Consider the following 18,970-nt stretch of genomic DNA (forward strand, 5'->3'; position numbering starts at 1 on the left):
GTAAGGCATTCCTTAGTTCTTTATATTCTTAATCATCTTCTTCAATTCTGTGCTTGGTTATCAAAACTATATTATGATCAAAAACGAAAATAATACATCTAAATTCTCAACCACAGAATCCACAGATGTGATGAGGAAAGGGAAGCTGATGTTCAATTCTAGTCACTGAGAACAGAGGCCGAGAGAGACTGCACAACGGCCATCATGGGCTGTGGGGCAAACTTGTTCCCTTATCCAGCTAGGCTATAGAAACACCTCCAAGCCATACACTATCCCACTTATGATTATTCTACATGCCAAGTTGTTTCTAAATTAATACTCTCTTCTAAAGCCAAGTATCAGATAAATCATAAATTCCCTTAGGCTAGGGTTTCTATGGAATTTTGAACTGGATAATTCTCTGCTGTAGGGACTGCCCGAGTGTTGTAGGATGTTCGGCAGCATTGCCGGCCTCTACCCACTAGAGAAGCAGTCACCAGCCGGTGGTCCGCAGACCACTTGTGGTGCGTGAGGCCCGAAAGGCTGCAACCGCTGCCCTAGAGGACATTAGCACCACTTCCTGCAAATGTGACAACTACAACCGCCTCTACACACTGCCGAGTGCTCCCTGAGGGAGGAGGGCAAAGCCAGCCCTGGTGAGGACCACAGCTTCATCGAAGTGCAAACCTCTCCGAACCTACACCAAGATCAATGATCCTTCTCTCGCAGGCGAATGCTCCGCACTGATGCTTGTTTTCCTGTCTGCACACATGCTGTCCATGCCCACGGAACGCCACATATTTTAGGCTTGTCAAGAACAATGTCTTAAAATTTCACAGTTGTTTTAACTCACATTGTGTTTCAAGCCAAGTGCAAAACACAATTACTCAAGTGATTTGAAAATAAAAAAACTAACAATGGAGCCAGGGACAGAAAAGTGCACTCTGTTCACCTGTGTCCTGATCCAGGTCCTTAAACAGGCAGCTGGTGTAGTGTGTGCGCACCAACAAACCTGTCTACCCTTCCACCTTCCGCATACACACGCACACATGCACACAGACGCGGCTGCTCTGTCCCACGGCAGATGGCACTCTGGTTCTCAAGGGTAGATGCACAGGAAGTACTAGCCATCTGTGCACGAGAAATACCCAAGCAGAAATCAGCACTAAGGGCATCTCTGGGGCAGATGGCTTGGTCCGGTCACCCCAGTGCAGCCGTCAAAGCACTGGCAGTGAGAGTGGTGTGCCAAGAACGACTGAGGATTCAAGGATTCAGAACTTGAGCTCCAGCTCTGCTTCCTGCCCTCAGCACGTCCTTGGATTAGGACTTAAGTAGATTACGGTTTCTACTTCTTCACGTGCTACCAGAAGCATTTCCACTCTAACAGTCTAAGGTTCTAAGATTGTAATGCAGACAAATGTCAGTTCTACCCACTCCACGATCCTTCTCCTTTCTAAATTAATTATTTCTGCTACTTCCACCTCAAGTGACGGTGACTCCTCTCAATTCAAGAGAAGCTGCAAAAACACACAGGATATCATTCACTTACTTTCAAGAAAAAGGACTAATCCTGCCATCAGAGGTGACCTTATTCCCATTTTTTTTTTTTTTGCCTGAGATGAAATCTCTGTAGACAGCTAATGTTCCATATTCAAAGAACTATTAAAAAGATCCATCCAAGTTTATCTAAATTGTGTGCTGAGAGATGGAAAATACCAGTCCCATGGTACATATGAAGTCACTGGAATATTTACAGTCTTTGATTCCAACCTAAGGATCACTTGACTCTATACCCCATGTAGAGATTTTCCATATATCATTTCCTTCTTCCGGACATGCTTCGTAAACATGACCTGCTTCTGTAAACACTAAAGAAATAGTGACAGCAAACGGTACTGTAGGAGATGCATAACAATGTGGGACATGAAGGACACTTGACTGTACTATCTCTAGCAGTGAGCTGGATTAAAATTTGATTTTCAAAATTGTGTTCAAATATTGACTGCTACATGTGACAGTGGTAGCATGTGCCACATTTGCTTTTCAATCACATGGAATAGAATCAGAATAAAAACCACCCAAACAAAACAAACATTAAAGAAAAAACGAACATTTTAAAGGGCATTTAATTGTCATCTACACCCCAAATTTTACAAATGAAGATATAGAGCCCTAGTTGGTTTGGCTCAGTGGACAGAGCATCAGCCTATGGACTAAAGGGTCCTGGGTTCAATTCCGGTCAAGGGCACATACCCAGGTTGTGGGCTGAATCCCTGGTGGGGGGCATGCAGGAGGCAGCCAATCAATGATTCTCATCATTGATGTTTCTATCTCTCTCTCCCTCTCCCTTCCTCTCTGAAATCTCTCTCTCTCTCTCTCTCTCTCTCTCTATATATATATATATATATATATATATATGAAATAGAAGCCCAAATATAATATGAACTTACATTCAAAAGTAAAGTTGAGGTGAATGAACAAAGAATTTCAGGTAAAAACAACAACACAAACAACCCAACACAACCACAACTTTTTTTCTTGCCTCAGACAAAATTTCTCAGGAGAAATGATTTCAATAACTTGGCTACCCTAGGCTAGCTTGTGAAAAGCATTAAATCTTAGGGTAATTTGCACAGAGATTACTCTGCTCCATGGGGGAAAGATGAGCAGGCCTAAAGGAAGAAATTCTAAAAATTGTCCTAAAGTATAAGGAAATAATATAATTACCCTGTTTGTCTGGACTGACACCAAATCTAAATTAAATAATATTTTATGAGAAACACAGTTTTACTATTTTGAGATACTTGGAGTATCTCAAAAAGCAAACTGTGTTTCCACTGACTGTCTTTCCATAGATTGCTTAAATCAATTATATATATAAGTCAATATCCAATTAAGATTTTAAAAAACTTTTAGTAAAATTAGAGTCAGAAAGAAACTTTCTTAATATGAAAAATAATTATTGAGCTAAGTAGCAACATTATGCTATTGGAAGCACAAGAGAGACACTTTCCAAATGTATTCATCAAGGGATTTTTATTTATGTATCTATTAATAACCTGTATGTGCTGAAAAATGTACTCTGGGAAATAGTACAGGAGCCATTTGTCCTTTAAAATCATAAACAAGAGGTGGGAAGAGATCAACCAAAGAACTTGTATGTATATATGCATAACTCATGGACACAGACAATAGGGTGGTGAAGGCCTGGGGCAGGGAATGGGGGCGGGCTAGAAGAGGTCAATGGGGAAAAAAGGGACATATGTAATACTTTCAACAATAAAGATTAAAAAATAAAATGAAATCATGAACAAGACAAAGTTGTCCTTTTATTACAAAGATTCTTTGACATATATTCTGGAAGATCGAGCTAATAAAATAAGACAAGAAAACCAAGTACAAAATACTGGTTAGAAGATGAAAAAATGTAATTTATAGGTTTTATAATTGCTACCTACAATATTAAAGAATCAATTATGGACCTAGCAGAATAGTTTTAAAAAATCAAGTTGTAGTTTACAAAATAAACTCACATGAATCAAGATCTTATATATTCCCAGCTAAAAATATAATGGGAAATAAAAAGAATCCTATTCATAGTAGGAAAAAAAATCCCAAAGCACTAACAACGCTCACATAAGTTACTCTGGGATATATTTAACTGAAAATAGATACAAAATCTCTGAAAAAAATAAAAACTCACTGAGGACCATAAAAGCTTACATATACAGACATTTCATTTTTGGAATGGAAGACTCAATAGTTAAAAAATGCTAATTCTCCCTATGTTATTAATAAATTTAATATAATTTCAACAAAAATCACAATAGAAATCTTTTTAAAGGAAGAGACCTTATGATACTAAAGTTCAATTAGAATATTAAATGTAAAAACATCCCCAGGACATTTTTGAAAATTAAAAATACCATGGAAAGTCTCACATTACAATGTTATAATTAAAACAATGCATTGCTAGCATAACATTTAAAAATGAGAGCAAAGACATAAGTTTCAAGGGGATGAACAAATTTGGCTTTATAAAAGATTGGGTCCAAACCCAACAACAACAGGTAAGCAAAATTAAAAGACATTTAAAACCAGTAAAATATTTGCAACAAAAATGCATTGCCCTTAATTATATAAGTAGCTCTTACAAATAAAACAGCAAAGGGTATTGTTCATAGATAATTGTCAAAAAAAGATATACAAATTAATAAGATCACCTGAAAAAATGGCCCAACTTACTGGGAATAAAAATGAATGCAAATTATAATGAAAATTAAGGCATTTTCACCTATGCAGCTGGTGAAGATCTTTAAAAAAGAACAGTGCTCAGTGTTAGTGAGGCCCTAGGAAAACAGGCGCTCCCCTAAATCAGCTGGAGGGAGTCTAGGATGAAATAACCTCTAAAAGTAATTCAGTAACATGCAGACCTTTTAACTTGGTTCTATGAGGTCTTAGGCCAAGTCCTTTTTATTCACTGTTGATTCCCTGCTAACACAAGAATGTGCCCAGGTTTATACTGAGTGAGAACGCATGGCATTCTGGGACCTTGGAAAGCAGAGAACAATGATGCTGGTTGGGATGGGAATGGGTGGGGGCGGGGGGGGATTGCTGAGAGTGAGTTTGGGTCAATAAGCATGAAGGTGTGGATGGCTGTAATGTTTCCTATTCAAGTGTAGATTGTTAGTTTAAATTCTTCCTTCTCTGGGAGGGAGCCTGAAAGTAAAAGGGTTGTCCAGAATTGGCCAGACTCTGCCTTGTGCCCTGGCCACTATGTGTGTCCCCAAAGGGATTTTGAGGGCCATTGGATACCCCACTGAGAATGGCCACATCTGCTTCCACTCTGTGGGGTCACGTGGTTTCTGAGTGAAAGCACCCTTTCCTTGGCTAGATCAATCAATCGCACTGCGTAGTTTCTTCCCACCCATCTGTAAATTCATCTGAAACAATTTAGGACCACCATAATCCGAAAAGAGACAAATTTAAAAATTAGCAATATGAAAGTATCCGATATGCTAAACAAAAAAAAAATGCTTAAAAATAAATGAATTTATAAAAAGTATGAAGATAACCATCAAGGCAGCTCAAGTTAGCATACCCTAAATTCTGAAAGGAAATGGGAACTTAGAGCATATTTTACATTAAGCACTTCTGTGAAAAACAGGAATTCATCTTCACAAGCAGAATCTGTATTGACTGTGCTTAGTTTTTTCCATGATTTTCTTTGAAACACATGTGACACGAATCTGGACATTTCCTGCTCACCCCCAAGTCCCCATCCTCCTGTCTTCAGTGAGACACCCTCACCCCATTCTATCGCACTCTGCGTCCTTAGGAAGATGACACTGCATTTTCCTGGGAGAAGCGCACTGGCCCGGGCAGAGCAGCAGGGCATGCAAGGGCAGAGGCAGATGAGAAGGAAGGGCTTTTGAAGCCCAACATAGTGTCTCAAATTAAACCAGACACTGAGAGATGACAGAGCTACAACAGAAAACTTTTCATTTATGTAATATATGATGGAAAGCTAAGAAAGTGTTTTCCCTTCTGGACATAGTGTGTGTGTGTGTGTGTGTGTGTGTGTGTGTGTGTGTGTGTGTGTGTGTGTTTAAGGTGTCTTTTACGGACAAAAGTTAGATTTCCTTTTGCCACAGAATTCCACTGCTTTTTGAAAACCGCCTTTAGCCTTAACACTTAACAGTAGGGACTGCCATCAAGAGAGAACAAGATCCCAAGGCATTTGGAATTCCACATTTGAACCATGTCCCACAATGGAGAAGGGGGAGCACCTACCTGTTTCTTCACTAAGTATTCAGTTTTACCCGATCTGCAGTCCTTGCTCTCATGGAGCTGAAGTTCAATGGGGGTGAGTAGGGATCCAGCAATAATCGTAACCATTTAATATTTATACAGCCAACTACTGTCTTCCAAGTATCTTCTCATATATCCTCAGATTGAATACTCAAACCATATGTGGTATTGTGCTCAGACAGTAAGTGTCTTGCATGAGGCTGAGCTCATCAATGGGAGAGCCAGCCTGACTCTCCTGGTTGGATGCCCTTCTCAGGCAATGGCTGGTGAGCAAGGAGGGAAGAGCAGAAAGGCCAGTGCTCTCACCATGGCCAGCCTTTGGGTCCTGAGCCCAGCTTCCATTTCTGCACTCCTCCATGTCTTTGTGAACAATGTAGCTGCTTTTAAAACTGCTGGGTTATTATTCCCTCTCACTCCCTTTGAAAGAGCAAACCTGAAAAATCATAGATCCGGTTTCTTTCATGTTACAAAGAAAAGGGTGTTTACTATGCTGCTGTGCTAGAGAAATGGGCTGCCAATCAACCCCAAATCCTGATCCCCCCCAGACAATTACTGGCATCTGTCTAGAGGCAGCCTTTCATTGGGCCAACATCTGGAAAGAAAAGAACCTTTCAGCAACAGAAAAGACTGCCTTCTTAAATTCATTGCCGAAGCCCTTCCGTGAGTGGCTGATCACAAGCAGCCTGCTGATTATAGGCAAGGGACTTAAGGGTGCCATATCATTAATAGGCAACTTTCAAAGAGCCATAGAGTGACCCATGATGCAGATAATCACTGTAATCTTTGAAACAGAAAAAGCCAAAAGAGCTGAACTGAGCTTGTTCAAAGTATTCTTCCTGCAATGCAAACATTCAAAGCACAAATTCTACCCCTTTCCTGCCCCCTTTATTCACCTCTAATTGGAGATCCAGGATAGCAGGCTTGAGAACATATCTATCTGTCAAGTCTATAATAATTTCAGAATTAAGATGAAAAGAGTGATACATCTCTTGAATGCTATGTGACAGGCCCTGTGTGGGACCCTATAGATGTCAAGATGATTGAGCAAGGCACCTGCCCTCCAGCTGCCCCGGGTGTAGGTGGCAGGACATTATTGCAAGCAATTATTACAGAACAAAGTCGTCTATAATATAAGAGAGGTGAGTACAGGGCGAGGGAGGTCTGGGAAGGAGTGACTAACAATCACTGGCTGGGAGGGTGAAGAATAGATACGACAGTTATTTATATATATGATCTATATGATCGGCATGGGCAGAAACGAACAGGGATGGACACAGTCAGTGTGGCTGGAGTTAGACGTGTGCTGAAGATAATGGCAGGAGATGGGCCAAGACACACCCATTGGGAATGGACTGTAAAGGACTCATATGCTGTGCTTTGGAGTCTATATTTTCTCTGTAGGTGATGGAGGCCAATGGGAGTTTATATGAGAATGACTTGGCTGGCTTTATTTATTTTAGGAATATAACTCTCTAAAGGAGGGTCTCAGAAGGTAATAGAAATGGATATTCCCCAGTCCTCGCCTCTCTTTTCCATCCATCTCACCAATTCCTGTGGATCTTCAGCTCAATAGACTGAATCTGAGCCCTGGACCTCTTCCCCAAGTTCCAGATCCACACTTTCAACCACCTACTTGATTCTCCTCCCTCAGTGGCTCACTGACATCCCCAAATCAATAGGTGCAAACTGGAAGATTTCCCCTCACAAACCTTTCCCCACACCATTCCTCTCCATCTCCATAAATGGGCACACAACCCAGGAGCTCAAGGTGGAATCCTGGGGCCATCCACCCAGCCCTCACTCTGACATGCAACCATGAGCCAGACGAGTCCCTATTAACTCTGAAATGTACCTCTAACTTGTTCCCTTCATGCTTCCTCTTCCTAGTCTACCATCTTAGCTTAGGCCACTGCCTATTTCTCTAACCGGGGTTCCTCAAATTAGCACTCTTGGCATTTGGGACCAGAAGGTCCTGTACATTGTAGGATGGGTAGCAGCATCCCTGGGCTCATCCTAGATGCCAGGTAGCACTGCACGCCCACCCCACCCCCACCGTGACTGCATTGTCTACTGGGAGACAAAAGCAGCCCCAGGTGAGAGCTACTGCTCTCATTTATCTCATCTTGCCCACGCTTCCTTGATTCCACCAAGCTCCTTCCTGCCTCCAGGCCAGCTGTTCTCGCTGCCAAAAAAAATGCTCTTACTCTCACTCTCGACCAGCTGGCTCCTTCTCATTCTTGCAATGCCAGCCCCTGCGGCACCTCCTTAGAGAGCCCCTTACAGACCTTATCTAAAAGGCAGGGCACCTACCCTTTTTTAGTTTATTAATTGGACTTTTAAAGTTAATAATAATTTCATTTTGTTTACTTTTTTATTTTGTTTATTGTCTGTCTCTGCCATGACAATAAAAGTATTATTAGGGCAGGAACTCTGTCTTGGCCTCTCTCCTACCCTCAAAGCCCAACACGGTGCCAAGCTAAATAAGTATTTGTCAACCGGATAAATGAATGAATGCATGGACATGCAATCAAAAGTATGTCTTATATCCCAAGCATTGACCACACCCTTAAATAAATGACAAAGCCACAACATGAAAAATTCACTTGGAAGAATCAGAATGTCATCCAGACAACCTGTATGTCAATCTCCTGCTCAGTAACCGAATGCTCCCTGATCCATAATGCAAAGTAGAGCATTTGGATAAGGAGAAAATTGGGCATAACAGTGAGAAGAGCTCATCTTCTCTCTGCTGGGAAAAAATGTACAGTGGGGTCCTATGAAAAGTTAAAATGTTCCCCATATGTCCTGACCGATGTGGCTCAGCTGGTTGGGCGTTGTGCCATGTACCAGAAAGGTTGCTGGTTCGATTTCCAGTCAGGGTACATGCCCGGGTTTTGAGCTTGATCCCTGGTCAGGGGCATGCAGGAGGCAGCCAATTGCTTTCACATGGGTGTTTTTCTCCCACTCCCTTCCCCTCTCTCTAAAAGCCAACTAAAAACTCTTTAAAATATTTTTTCCTTATATTTGAACCTAATTTGTGTGTCTGGGTGTCTGGGTGTGCATGTGTATCAGAAGTTGGACAAAAAAGACATAGAGGACTGAGAATTTTTTTTTAAGAATCTTAATTTATAGTCTGTGGAGACCATGACCACCTTCCTTCTCTTCCCTCCTTAATGTTGTGCTGAATGTCTCAGGCGGGATGGCTTCCACACCAAGGGCCGGGCTGTCTCATCTCCCTTTCATGGTAAAATAAAAGTCGCAGACACAGGATCCACAGACTGAACAGAACTGGCCAGAAATCTAGGGGAACTTGATAGTAGATATAAGGCTAGAACCTAACTTACATTGCTGGTCTTTTCCAGGATTCAGACTAAAGGAGACCATAATTTTAAATTTCTGTGTTCTCGAGCAAATTCTTAAAAGCCACTTAAAAAAATCTCCGTTAAGCATCCAGCAAGGGATGTAGGTGAGGGGTGATAGTGATAAAAACGGACAAGCCCTGGGCCTTGGGACAGGGAGCCTGCTGGCCAGAGCAGAACCATGTCGGCCAAGCTGCGCAGGAAGATGTGCAGATTGCCTGTGTATATTGAGCCTTTTAATTTAAAAGCAAAAGCAATGGTGTGTCCTGAGAGCAGGCACTCCCCTTCAGATGGCCTAACCAGCTGCAGAAACAGAAACCTCAGCCTGCCAGCCTGCCCTTAACGCCAAACTCAACAATGCGACACTTGTTGTTGTCCCTGAAGGCAGCTGTAAGTGTGGGGCATAGAGTTTTCTCTCCTAGAGTGAGTGTTTGGGGACATCAATGTGATGTTTATTGGGATTGGGGACTAAAAGATGGACAGTCCATAGTCAATCACAATGCAGAGGTACAGTAATGGTGGGTCGCTTCACACACAGATGCTCCCTCCAAAGTGAGTGCACAAGCCACTCAGAAGTGAACGATTCAGTGGGATACCCTGATAGGAGGGTTGGCTTCTTCTACTGTTTCAAGCTGCTGATGGTGGGTTGTTGTTTTTTAAAATATATTTTATTGATTTTTTTACAGAGAGAAAGGGAGAGGGATAGAGAGTTAGAAACATTGATGAAAAAGAAACATCAATTTAGCTGCCTCCTGCACACTCCCCACTGGGGATGTGCCCGCAACCAAGGTATATGCCCTTGACCGGAATCAAAACCTGGACCCTTCAGTCCGCAGGCCGATGCTCTTTCCACTGAGCCAAACCAGTTAGGGCCCGATGGTGGTTTTTTTGTTTGTTTTTCCTAATGACTTGCAACGTCTTGCTTAAAAGTCATAAAGGCAGATTTAAAGTTGCTTGCATTAGAACTCAGCGAGGAAAGAGATAGAAATACAGGTGATCCTATATGGAGGCTGAGGTTTGGAGGGAGGATCTGCACAGAAAAGTGGATGGTAATAATACATGATTACACGTGCTTTTAAATATAATGGGATTTAAAAAATTTTTTTATTACAGTTTACATTGAACACTTTTTTGTATTAGTTTTAGGTGTACGGCACAGCCAATAGACATTCATATGGATTTCAAAGTGTTCCCTCCAATGGTAATTCAAGTGCCCACCTAGCACCATAGATAGATATTATAATATTGTTCATTATATTCCCTATGCTTCACCTACAGCCTATGACTATTTTGTAACTACCAACTAGTACTTCTTATTCGATCTCTTTTTTTTAACCATGTCCCCCAACACCCTATCCTTCTGCCTCCTGCCCCACCTCCTGGCTTCCATCAGTGTGGAAATTGGTCAGATTATTGGCATACCCGGAGCTGGGCTGTTGGTGCCAAAGGTGGGCGGCCTCCACACCCAAGGCAGCCTATAGTAGTCATCAAAACCTAAATCTCCCAGGGAAGGCCTACTTTGGGCAGGCCCAGGATGGAGGAAGTAGTAGGGGAGGGGCGAGAGGCCTGGAATGACAACTTTTGGTTGGATAGATGAGAGAAAGAAACCCAAATGGTGGTGGTGAACATTTCCCAAGCCAGTCCATCTCTCCAGGTGGTTGGCAAACTCTGATCAATTTTGATGGACAAGATTAGGAAATCATATAGCTGGAGGCTTTAACCATCTCCCTGACAATACTCTCTTAATGACCATCTTAATTGGGCATTGACATCTGTTTGTTTTAGAAGGGTTGGGGGTAGGGTGGACAATTTCTTCACATACAAAATAGAGAAAACTCAGATCTCTGGCATTGGTATTTTACCTGAGTTTACACTATTCTTCAAGTGAACTGATGACCTGCCTCCTGCTTTCTTCTATCACCTAGTTACAAAAACAAAATAAAACATCTCTTCCTCAAACTTCTCTAGTTCTAACAACAGCAGAAACTTTCAGGTCGTTCTCAGGTTGGAAACTTGCAGGTCAGCCTTCAGTGTTGTCTGTATTGCCATTTCGTTGTGTCACTAATCCCCAACCCAACGTCATGGTACCTCACTGCCTAGAACCATGATGTCCAACATGGTAGCCATTAGCCACATGAGCTTATTTAAAATGGACTAATTTTAAAATTAAAAATTCATTACTCAGATACACTGACCACATTTCAAATAATTGAGAACCACATGCAGCTTATAACCACTGTATGAGGGCGGATTATGGAACATCTCCTTCATTGCAGAAAGTTCCAGTGGACAGTGCTGGCCTAGAACGCAAAGTCAAACTCCTCAAACCAAGGCTCGCTGTCATTCAGAGGCAGCCCAGACTTCCAAAATTGCCTCTACTTTCCCCAAATGCTGACACTGACCTGTGTCTAGGCCACGCCTTCCTGTTCCTCTATCAAATCAGGTGCATCCTTGATTCCTTGCCTGTGCAGAATTCCCTGTCACTGAGACAAATGAGTAGATAATTCAATGCAGTCACCTAAGGAATGAGAGTTGTCTGCCACGACAAAAAACAATGAGACATCTATGAAATTTTTATTCCAGCAAAATGCTCTGCTAACAAACAAGTCCACGAAAAAGAATTTTCCCCAGAAGATTGTCATGAGCTCTAGGTTCATCAGAACTTGCTAGAGGATCGAGTGAAATGCCATTTGTCTTGGTACTTAAAACCAATTTGCGTCATTATTTGATTTTTTTCACATGGGCCCATATTTTTTCTCTTAAGTAAATTGTATGGTCATAGGAAGCAGGGACCAGATCTTACATGCATTTCTTTCTTTCTTTTTTTTTTAAAGACTATCTTTTTATTGATTTTAGAGAGAGATGAAGGGAGAGGGAAAGAGTGAAACATTGATCAGCTGCCTCCTGCATGCCTCCTACTGGGGATCAAGCCCGCAACCCAGGCATGTGTCCCAATTGAGAATCTGGGAATTGAATCTGGGACCTCTTAGTGCATGGGAGGACGCTCGACCAACTAAGCCCCACCAGGCTGGGCTTACAGCATTTCTTTTGCATGTCCCTCTTCTATCTCATGTCTCTATTCAAATAGTGGGGAGATTGCAAACTAGCCCCTGCCTGAGGGCCAGAGTACATTTTTGAAAATTTTTGAATCACTTTCCAACCTTTAAAAATGGGAAGATTTCATATCAGAATCCACATTTTTGGCTTCCTGAGAAATCTGGCAATCCCGAGTGAACACTCACGTGTATCTCTATTAGCTGGAGCTGAGTGCCACCTGCCCCCTTTACAGGCGAATATTTTCCTGTTTGCCACTTTCCTCCTGGTTAATCCACTCCCTTACTACCTGCCTGGCCCTGTAGGCTTTTGTGTTTACAACTCTTAGGAAAGACACTCAATAAAAGAACTGAGAATGGAAATAACTACCCTCTGTAAACACAGCTAGGCAGCCTTTAATGTCTGTCTTAATGGACAGCATGTTTGTTTTAAGCAGCTAAAATAAAAATTATCATTTTAGCCATTACCTGGAGACATTAACCTCACCTACTGACTTCAGCTATTCTTCCTGATAATGGATGAGAAACGTGGGCACCTGGAAGAACAAGCAGCAGCCAGCCTTAGGAATCACATGCAAACATTTGAGACTCAGAGTGCATGACATTGTTCCAGGAACACTGAGTTCCCTAGAAACACGTGGAAACCATAGCACTCATGATGCTGAGTACTGCTGGCAGCTGCCCAATAAATCTGGGGATTGATTCAGAAAGCCTAAGACTGCTCATTAACTCTAACCCACACCAATTTCTCCTTTCGGACTTTTTTAAAAATATATTTTATTGATTTTTTACAGAGAGGAAGGGAGAGGGATAGAGAGTTAGAAACATTGATGAGAGAGAAACATCGATCAGCTGCCTCCTGCATACTCCCCACTGGGTATGTGCCCGCAGCTAAGGTACATGCCCCTGACCGGAATCTAACCTGGGACCCTTCAGTCCACAGGCCGACGCTCTATCCACTGAGGCAAACTGGCCAGGGCTCCTTTCGGACTTTTTGTCATAGACTCTTGTGTTCTAAAATTGTTTTCATGTCTTCCCTTCTCCATCGACTGTAAGTTTCTTATAAACTTCTCTGATATCCTTCTCAATGCCGAGCATAGTCAATGAGGTCGGTAGAGGACAGTTCTTAACCTGGGGCCTATAGATTGGCTTCAGTCATAGGCAAAAACCTGATTAGGTCATCAAAGCTTCTTATTAAAAAGGTGCAAACCCCATAGTCAGGACTGGGGGAAAATTTTAACTTTAAGGTATTTGTAAAAGGGACAACAGTTAATAAAATGGTTGGTGGCCTTGATGACACTCATCTAGTCTATTAGTTCTCATTCCCATTTTTTGTCACAGCTTTTATGCTTTTATTATGGTCATGGGTGAAAAATGTTAAGCTACACAGGGTCAACTCATGCATCCTGCTGGTAGAGGCTAAGTCAATAGGGAACAAATGGCCCTAGCTGGTTTGGCTCAGTGGAGAGAGCATCGGCCTGCGACTGAAAGGTCCTGGGTTTGATTCTGGTCAAGGGCACATACCCAGGTTACAGGCTCGATCCCCAGTAGGGGGCATGCAGGAATAAGCTGATCAATGACTCTCTTTCATCATTGATGTTTCTATCTCTCTCTTTCTCTCCCTTCCTCTCTGAAATCAATAAAAAATATTTTAAAAAATAGGGAGCAAAGCCGCCATTCTTTGGGAACATTAGTCCAATCAGGTATAGCACACTAATCATAATATCTAACCCATATTTCTCTACTTTGTCTGAAAGGATGCCATAAGAATCAAGATTCATAAAACCTGAGCATTCTCCTTATCAGCAATTAATTTAATGACTTGCTCATAATAGCAAATGTAGTTCATTTGACATAAACTATCTTTATGAAGTTCTGCAGGTTTATGGAAGACGTGTTTCTTTTCTGAATGTACATACACTACATGTTTACTAATTCTTGCTCAATTTATGTTGAGGAGCAATCTCACATCTGGTTTCCAGAATGTACCTTTTCCTCATTCAGAAGATAGGGTTGATATTTGCTTATCTCCTGTCTTTGGAGAATTTTTCCTTTCTTCTGATTTCTCAAAGCTCACACTCAGTGGTTTTCCTATTCTAGCTTCAAGTTCTTTCATCTAGGAAATGGCTCACCTGGGCTTAGGGATAAACATATTAGCTATAGTTAATGTGACTCTATTATCCCCTCTTCTACCCTCACACGAACACCACCAGTTTCAGGATCTTTTTGCTTAACTGAGAAGAGTTAAATTGAATAATTCAGCTGGGCTTTTACCAGCCAGTAAAGGAACATTTTCTCTACATGATCCCTTCTTGCTGTGCATATCAGCAGCATGTTTATCGAGGACTCAAGTCCTAGGCACTGTGCTGTATTTTGTAAAAATATATTTTTATTGATTTCAGAGAGGAAGGGAGAGGGAGACAGAGATAGAAACATCAATGATGAGAGAGAATCTTTGATCCTGCACGACCCCTACTGGCAATCAAGCCCACAACTTGGGTATGTGCCCTGACCAGGAATCGAACTGTGACCTCCTGGTTCATAGGTCCATGCTCAACCACAGAGCCACACCAGCTGTGCTGTGCTATCTTTTTGGTGCTTTTCTTATACAGAGACTGCATACCTTCTCCTCCGTTGTTTATATTCCTTTTAAAATTAGAAACCATCAAAAGCATCCCCATGCCATCACACATTAAAAAAAAATATCATTGGGTTCTTTTGTTTTCTTAAATTTCCTGCATCTTCTCGTACTTATTGGAATTATTTGCTCTCTTAGGATCTGGTTTTTAGTTTCATAACCTTCCCAACATTGCCAAGTCAGATATCCTTTAGAGACACTCATCATAGCATACCTCTAGTATGATTAAAAACTTACTTTACGAAATTCTTGGGCAGGGTATGCTTAGCAAACTCTAGGATGGCACGGCCACATTCTATTACTTTTGCATCACTAAAGAGCTCCCGAAAGTCAGAATCCAGTCAAGAATCATAGTGCATTTGACGCTGACTGAGACAACTGCCTGAAAGTGATGGGAAGCAATGACAGGCTGGCCATTGGCCTTCTCTGTGTTGGTCTCATGCTTGACTGACTTTACAAGAAGTCTTGAGTAAAGGAGACAGGATTTGGTTTTCCACCGGTGTCTAAAAATAAATAGTGTACTGTTGGCTTAGGCCAGAGGCACACATTTTATAACACACATATTATGACGTCTGAGTGCTTGGATCTTCACCCTACTCTTCCCCAAGCATAACATTGCTTAGGATGGCAACCTCCCCGTTTATATTTCTAGGTTTCGCTGAGTAGAAAAGTCAGAAGACAAGATATACCAGGAAAAAGGGCATATTTTCCTACATGAAAATGGAACAGAAAACACGACCGGTTCCTTTTAGTTTCATGACCTGAACATACGGACAGATCAAATGGCTCCTGTACTTTACGACAAAACTTCTCGCTAGCTATCTAAAGAGTGAAATGTAAAAGGGCAAGTTAAGATATAATAACCCTTCGATACATAAGCTTCCTACTCCCAAGGGGAAAGGAGGACAAGGACTTTTAAAAAGCTAAAATACATAGTCAATTTAAAATCAGGAGTAGTGGTGCTTGGGGACGTAGACTACCCAGTGATGTTTCTGGATATTAGCTTGGTTGCTAGGAGCCAAGGGTTAGCAAAGTGAAAGAGTAGTACGGTCATGTACCCTGGGAAGTCTGGAAGGAGATTTTGTGGCGTGAGCTGCAAACACAAAATCTGAGAAGCTTGGAAAGAGGTGGGAGAGAATTTCATCTTTAAAAATATTTTTTCAAATACAGAGGTAGAAAATGTTGAACATTTTGATGAAAAGTAGTGAGTCAATTAAAGGATTCACCCGAACACAGAACACTGCACACCCATAAGGGCCTTCCTCTTAGGAATAAGAAGGGTCTTCAAAGGACTACCTTCTGTCAGTGTTCTATATCATAGTGGGCAGAAAAATGGCCCACAAAAATGTTCGTGTCCTAACCCTTGGGACTTTGAATATGTTATGTAACATGGCAACAAGGAGTTACGGGTGCAGAAGAAATTAAGGTCGATAATCAGCTGACTTTAAAATGAAGGGATGATCCAGGATTAGCCAGGAGGGTTCAGTGTAATCACAAGGGCTCTTTAAAGTGTGAGGGTAATACAGCCTGGGAAAGACCAGCCTTCTCTGGCTTTGAAGTTGGAAGTGAGTCATGACACAGGGAATGCAGGCCGCCTAGAAAAGCTGGAAGAGACAAGAACATGGGTTCGGCCCCTCGGGCCCCCAGAAAGGAAAGCAGGCCTGCAGTCAGACTCCAACAGAAGATAATACACTTGTGCTGTCTAAGCCACCAAGTGTATGGCACTTTGTTATAGCAGCAGTAAGAAGCGAAGGAAGTAACTTACATACAAGAACCTGTAACGATATTAACATTCTTTCTGAACTGAGGCAAGAAAATCAAACACTCACTCACCTTTTTATAGGTCTTTTCTTCGTTTTGTTTGCCAGGTGCTGCATCTCCACTGTCCCCAGCCGACGACATCTGCAAGAGAAAAGAGTCCCTATTTGAATTTACAGCTGTACTCTCAGATACAATATGCCAATAATATTGCTAACTGAGAGGATCTATTTTGGTTAAGTACATTTTTGTTGTTTATTGCTGCTATCTCCAAGAAAGGAAGAGATTTCTCAGAATACTAAAAAAAGAAAGAAAAATCAGTGGTCCCCAATCTTTCCAAAATAAATCTTTACTTCTAAATCATTTTAGTAGCATACTTTACTCCATAGGAAAGATACTATGGAAGGCCAACCCATAAAGTTTCTTTCTACAAAGCCTTTAAAGTTTTCTCCTTCTGGTTATAGATGCTTCCTGTACAAATATCTGGAAAGTACCAAAAAGTAAGAATCAGAAGATAAAATTACTCAATTCTACCAACCGTAGGCAACTCCACCATTATGGCATATTTGCTGCCACCTCTTGTTCCATTCATTTGCATACTGAATATGTTATAATACCATCCTACCCAGCACTTTTCACTGAACATTTATGTGATAAGCATTTCCCCATTTGATTATAAAAATCTCATTGTAAGAATAATTTTTTTTCTAGTTGCAAAAGATCACTGTGCAAACACAATTGTGTGTTATTAAAGGACAGCTGATGCGGTCCAAGGATTTTGCCTGTACAAATAATTATTTTATGTTTCTGTCTTTGTTCAACTTCAATGTTTTCTTAGACTAGATTTCTAGAAATACTAGGCCATTAAAAAGCTGAAAGTGCTTGCTCAGCTGGTGTGGCTCAGTGGTTGAGAGTCAACCTATGAACTAGGAGGCTGTGGACTAGATCCCCTGCGGGGGGCATGCAGGAGGCTGATCAATGGTTCTCTCTTATCATTAATGTTTCTCTCTCTCTCTCTCTCTCTCTCTCTCTTCTCTCTCTCTCTCTTTCTTATCTGAAATCAATAATAATATATATTTTTAAATTGATATATATATTTTTAAATAATATATATTTTTAAATTGAAAATTCTTACTACATAATGCTAAATTTATTTCTAAGAAGATATACCCATTTATGCTGGTAGCAGTGAGTGGGAACTGGTTTCATTACATGTTTAGTAATCACTATTATCATTTTAATTACCTTTTCTAATTTGACAGGTTAAGAAAGCATCTCCTAATTTTAATCTGCATCTTTAAAATTGTTAAAGAAGGTTAACATTGTTTGCATATCTTTTTTTCTTTTTTTAGCTCTTTGCATTTCTTCCTTTGAGTTTTCTATTGTTTTGTCCATTTATCTAGTAAGGGTATTAGTGTTTTAGTTGTTGATTTTTATTTCCTTATTGATTTTTATGTGTTAAGAGTATTAATCTGTTTGCAAGCACATCATTAATATTTTACATGCTGCTGTCTTTAAATTTGTTTTATAATTATGACAGAGAAGTTTTACATTTTTCATACTCAAAACTATTAACTATCTTGTTGGTTTCTTCCAATGCTTTTAAATCATTTTTTTTTTCCTTTGGGAGATATCAGACGTTTAAACATGTATTTGTCTCACTTCTTAATGATTAAGTTTTTTTTCATTTAAATTTTAATTCATTTGAATGTTTAACACCAGTACTTATGTGTAAACAAGGATACTACATAATCAGGGAACCTAGATATGAAATTGCATGAAGAGCATTCTATGCACCAAGGAGTGGTAAAACTTCGTTCTCATAAGCCTTGGAAGCACATTTTAAATCTTGGGCTTTTAATAAACACAGTGTTATAAACTTCGTGTGTGTGAAACCTAAGAATCGGCCAGCCACGTCTCTGCATTGGAAGTGAATGCCTGAGTTTACTCGCCCTTTCGTGATCTTGAAGTGACCTCTTCCTATTCTTTCTCTGACCTCAGCTCTTCAGAGTTACTGCCCCCTCACTCCCTCTGCTTCAGATATTTTTGTTGTTTCTCAAACACATCAGAATGCTGCTGCATTAAGGTTTCCGCCTTAACTATTCCCTCTGCTTGAATAGTCAAGCATAAACAGATAAGCATAAACCTCTGCTTATCTCCGCAGGTCTTCACTCAAATGCCAACTCCTGTTTGCTGCTTAGCTTGACCATCCTATTTTAAACTGCAATCTGTTCAGCTCCTCCCTTCCCCCACACTCCCGATCCCCCTTAACTCGCCTTCTCTTTTCATTTTTCTGTGTCTAACATACTATCCGGGTTCCTTATTTATTATAGTGGGTTTTTGTTTGTTTTGGTCTGTCTTCTGGAGAATTT

The 18,970-nt window shown here is 40.9% G+C and overlaps 2 protein-coding genes across 8 annotated transcripts in view; both read right to left on the reverse strand.

Moving 5' to 3' along the window:
- PIP5K1B (phosphatidylinositol-4-phosphate 5-kinase type 1 beta) overlaps positions 1-18,970 on the reverse strand; it is a 179,673-nt gene that overhangs the window by 157,757 nt on the left and 2,946 nt on the right. For 6 of the 7 annotated variants that reach the window (XM_036330908.1, XM_036330907.1, XM_036330906.1 and 3 more), the window contains one exon: positions 16,674-16,742. In XM_036330908.1, coding sequence (XP_036186801.1) covers positions 16,674-16,742 — 69 coding nt within the window. Of the gene's footprint in view, positions 1-16,673; positions 16,762-18,970 lie in introns of all 7 variants that reach the window. The other variant, XM_036330905.1, reaches the window with a different exon arrangement.
- FAM122A (family with sequence similarity 122A) overlaps positions 16,692-18,970 on the reverse strand; it is a 42,230-nt gene continuing 39,951 nt past the window's right edge. The window contains exon 5 of the mRNA XM_036330913.1: positions 16,692-16,742. The gene's annotated coding sequence lies outside the window, so the exon portion shown is untranslated. The remainder of the gene's footprint in view (positions 16,743-18,970) is intronic.

The sequence above is a fragment of the Myotis myotis genome, unplaced genomic scaffold, assembly GCF_014108235.1.
Source record: "Myotis myotis isolate mMyoMyo1 unplaced genomic scaffold, mMyoMyo1.p scaffold_m19_p_12, whole genome shotgun sequence".
NCBI lineage: Eukaryota > Metazoa > Chordata > Mammalia > Chiroptera > Vespertilionidae > Myotis > Myotis myotis.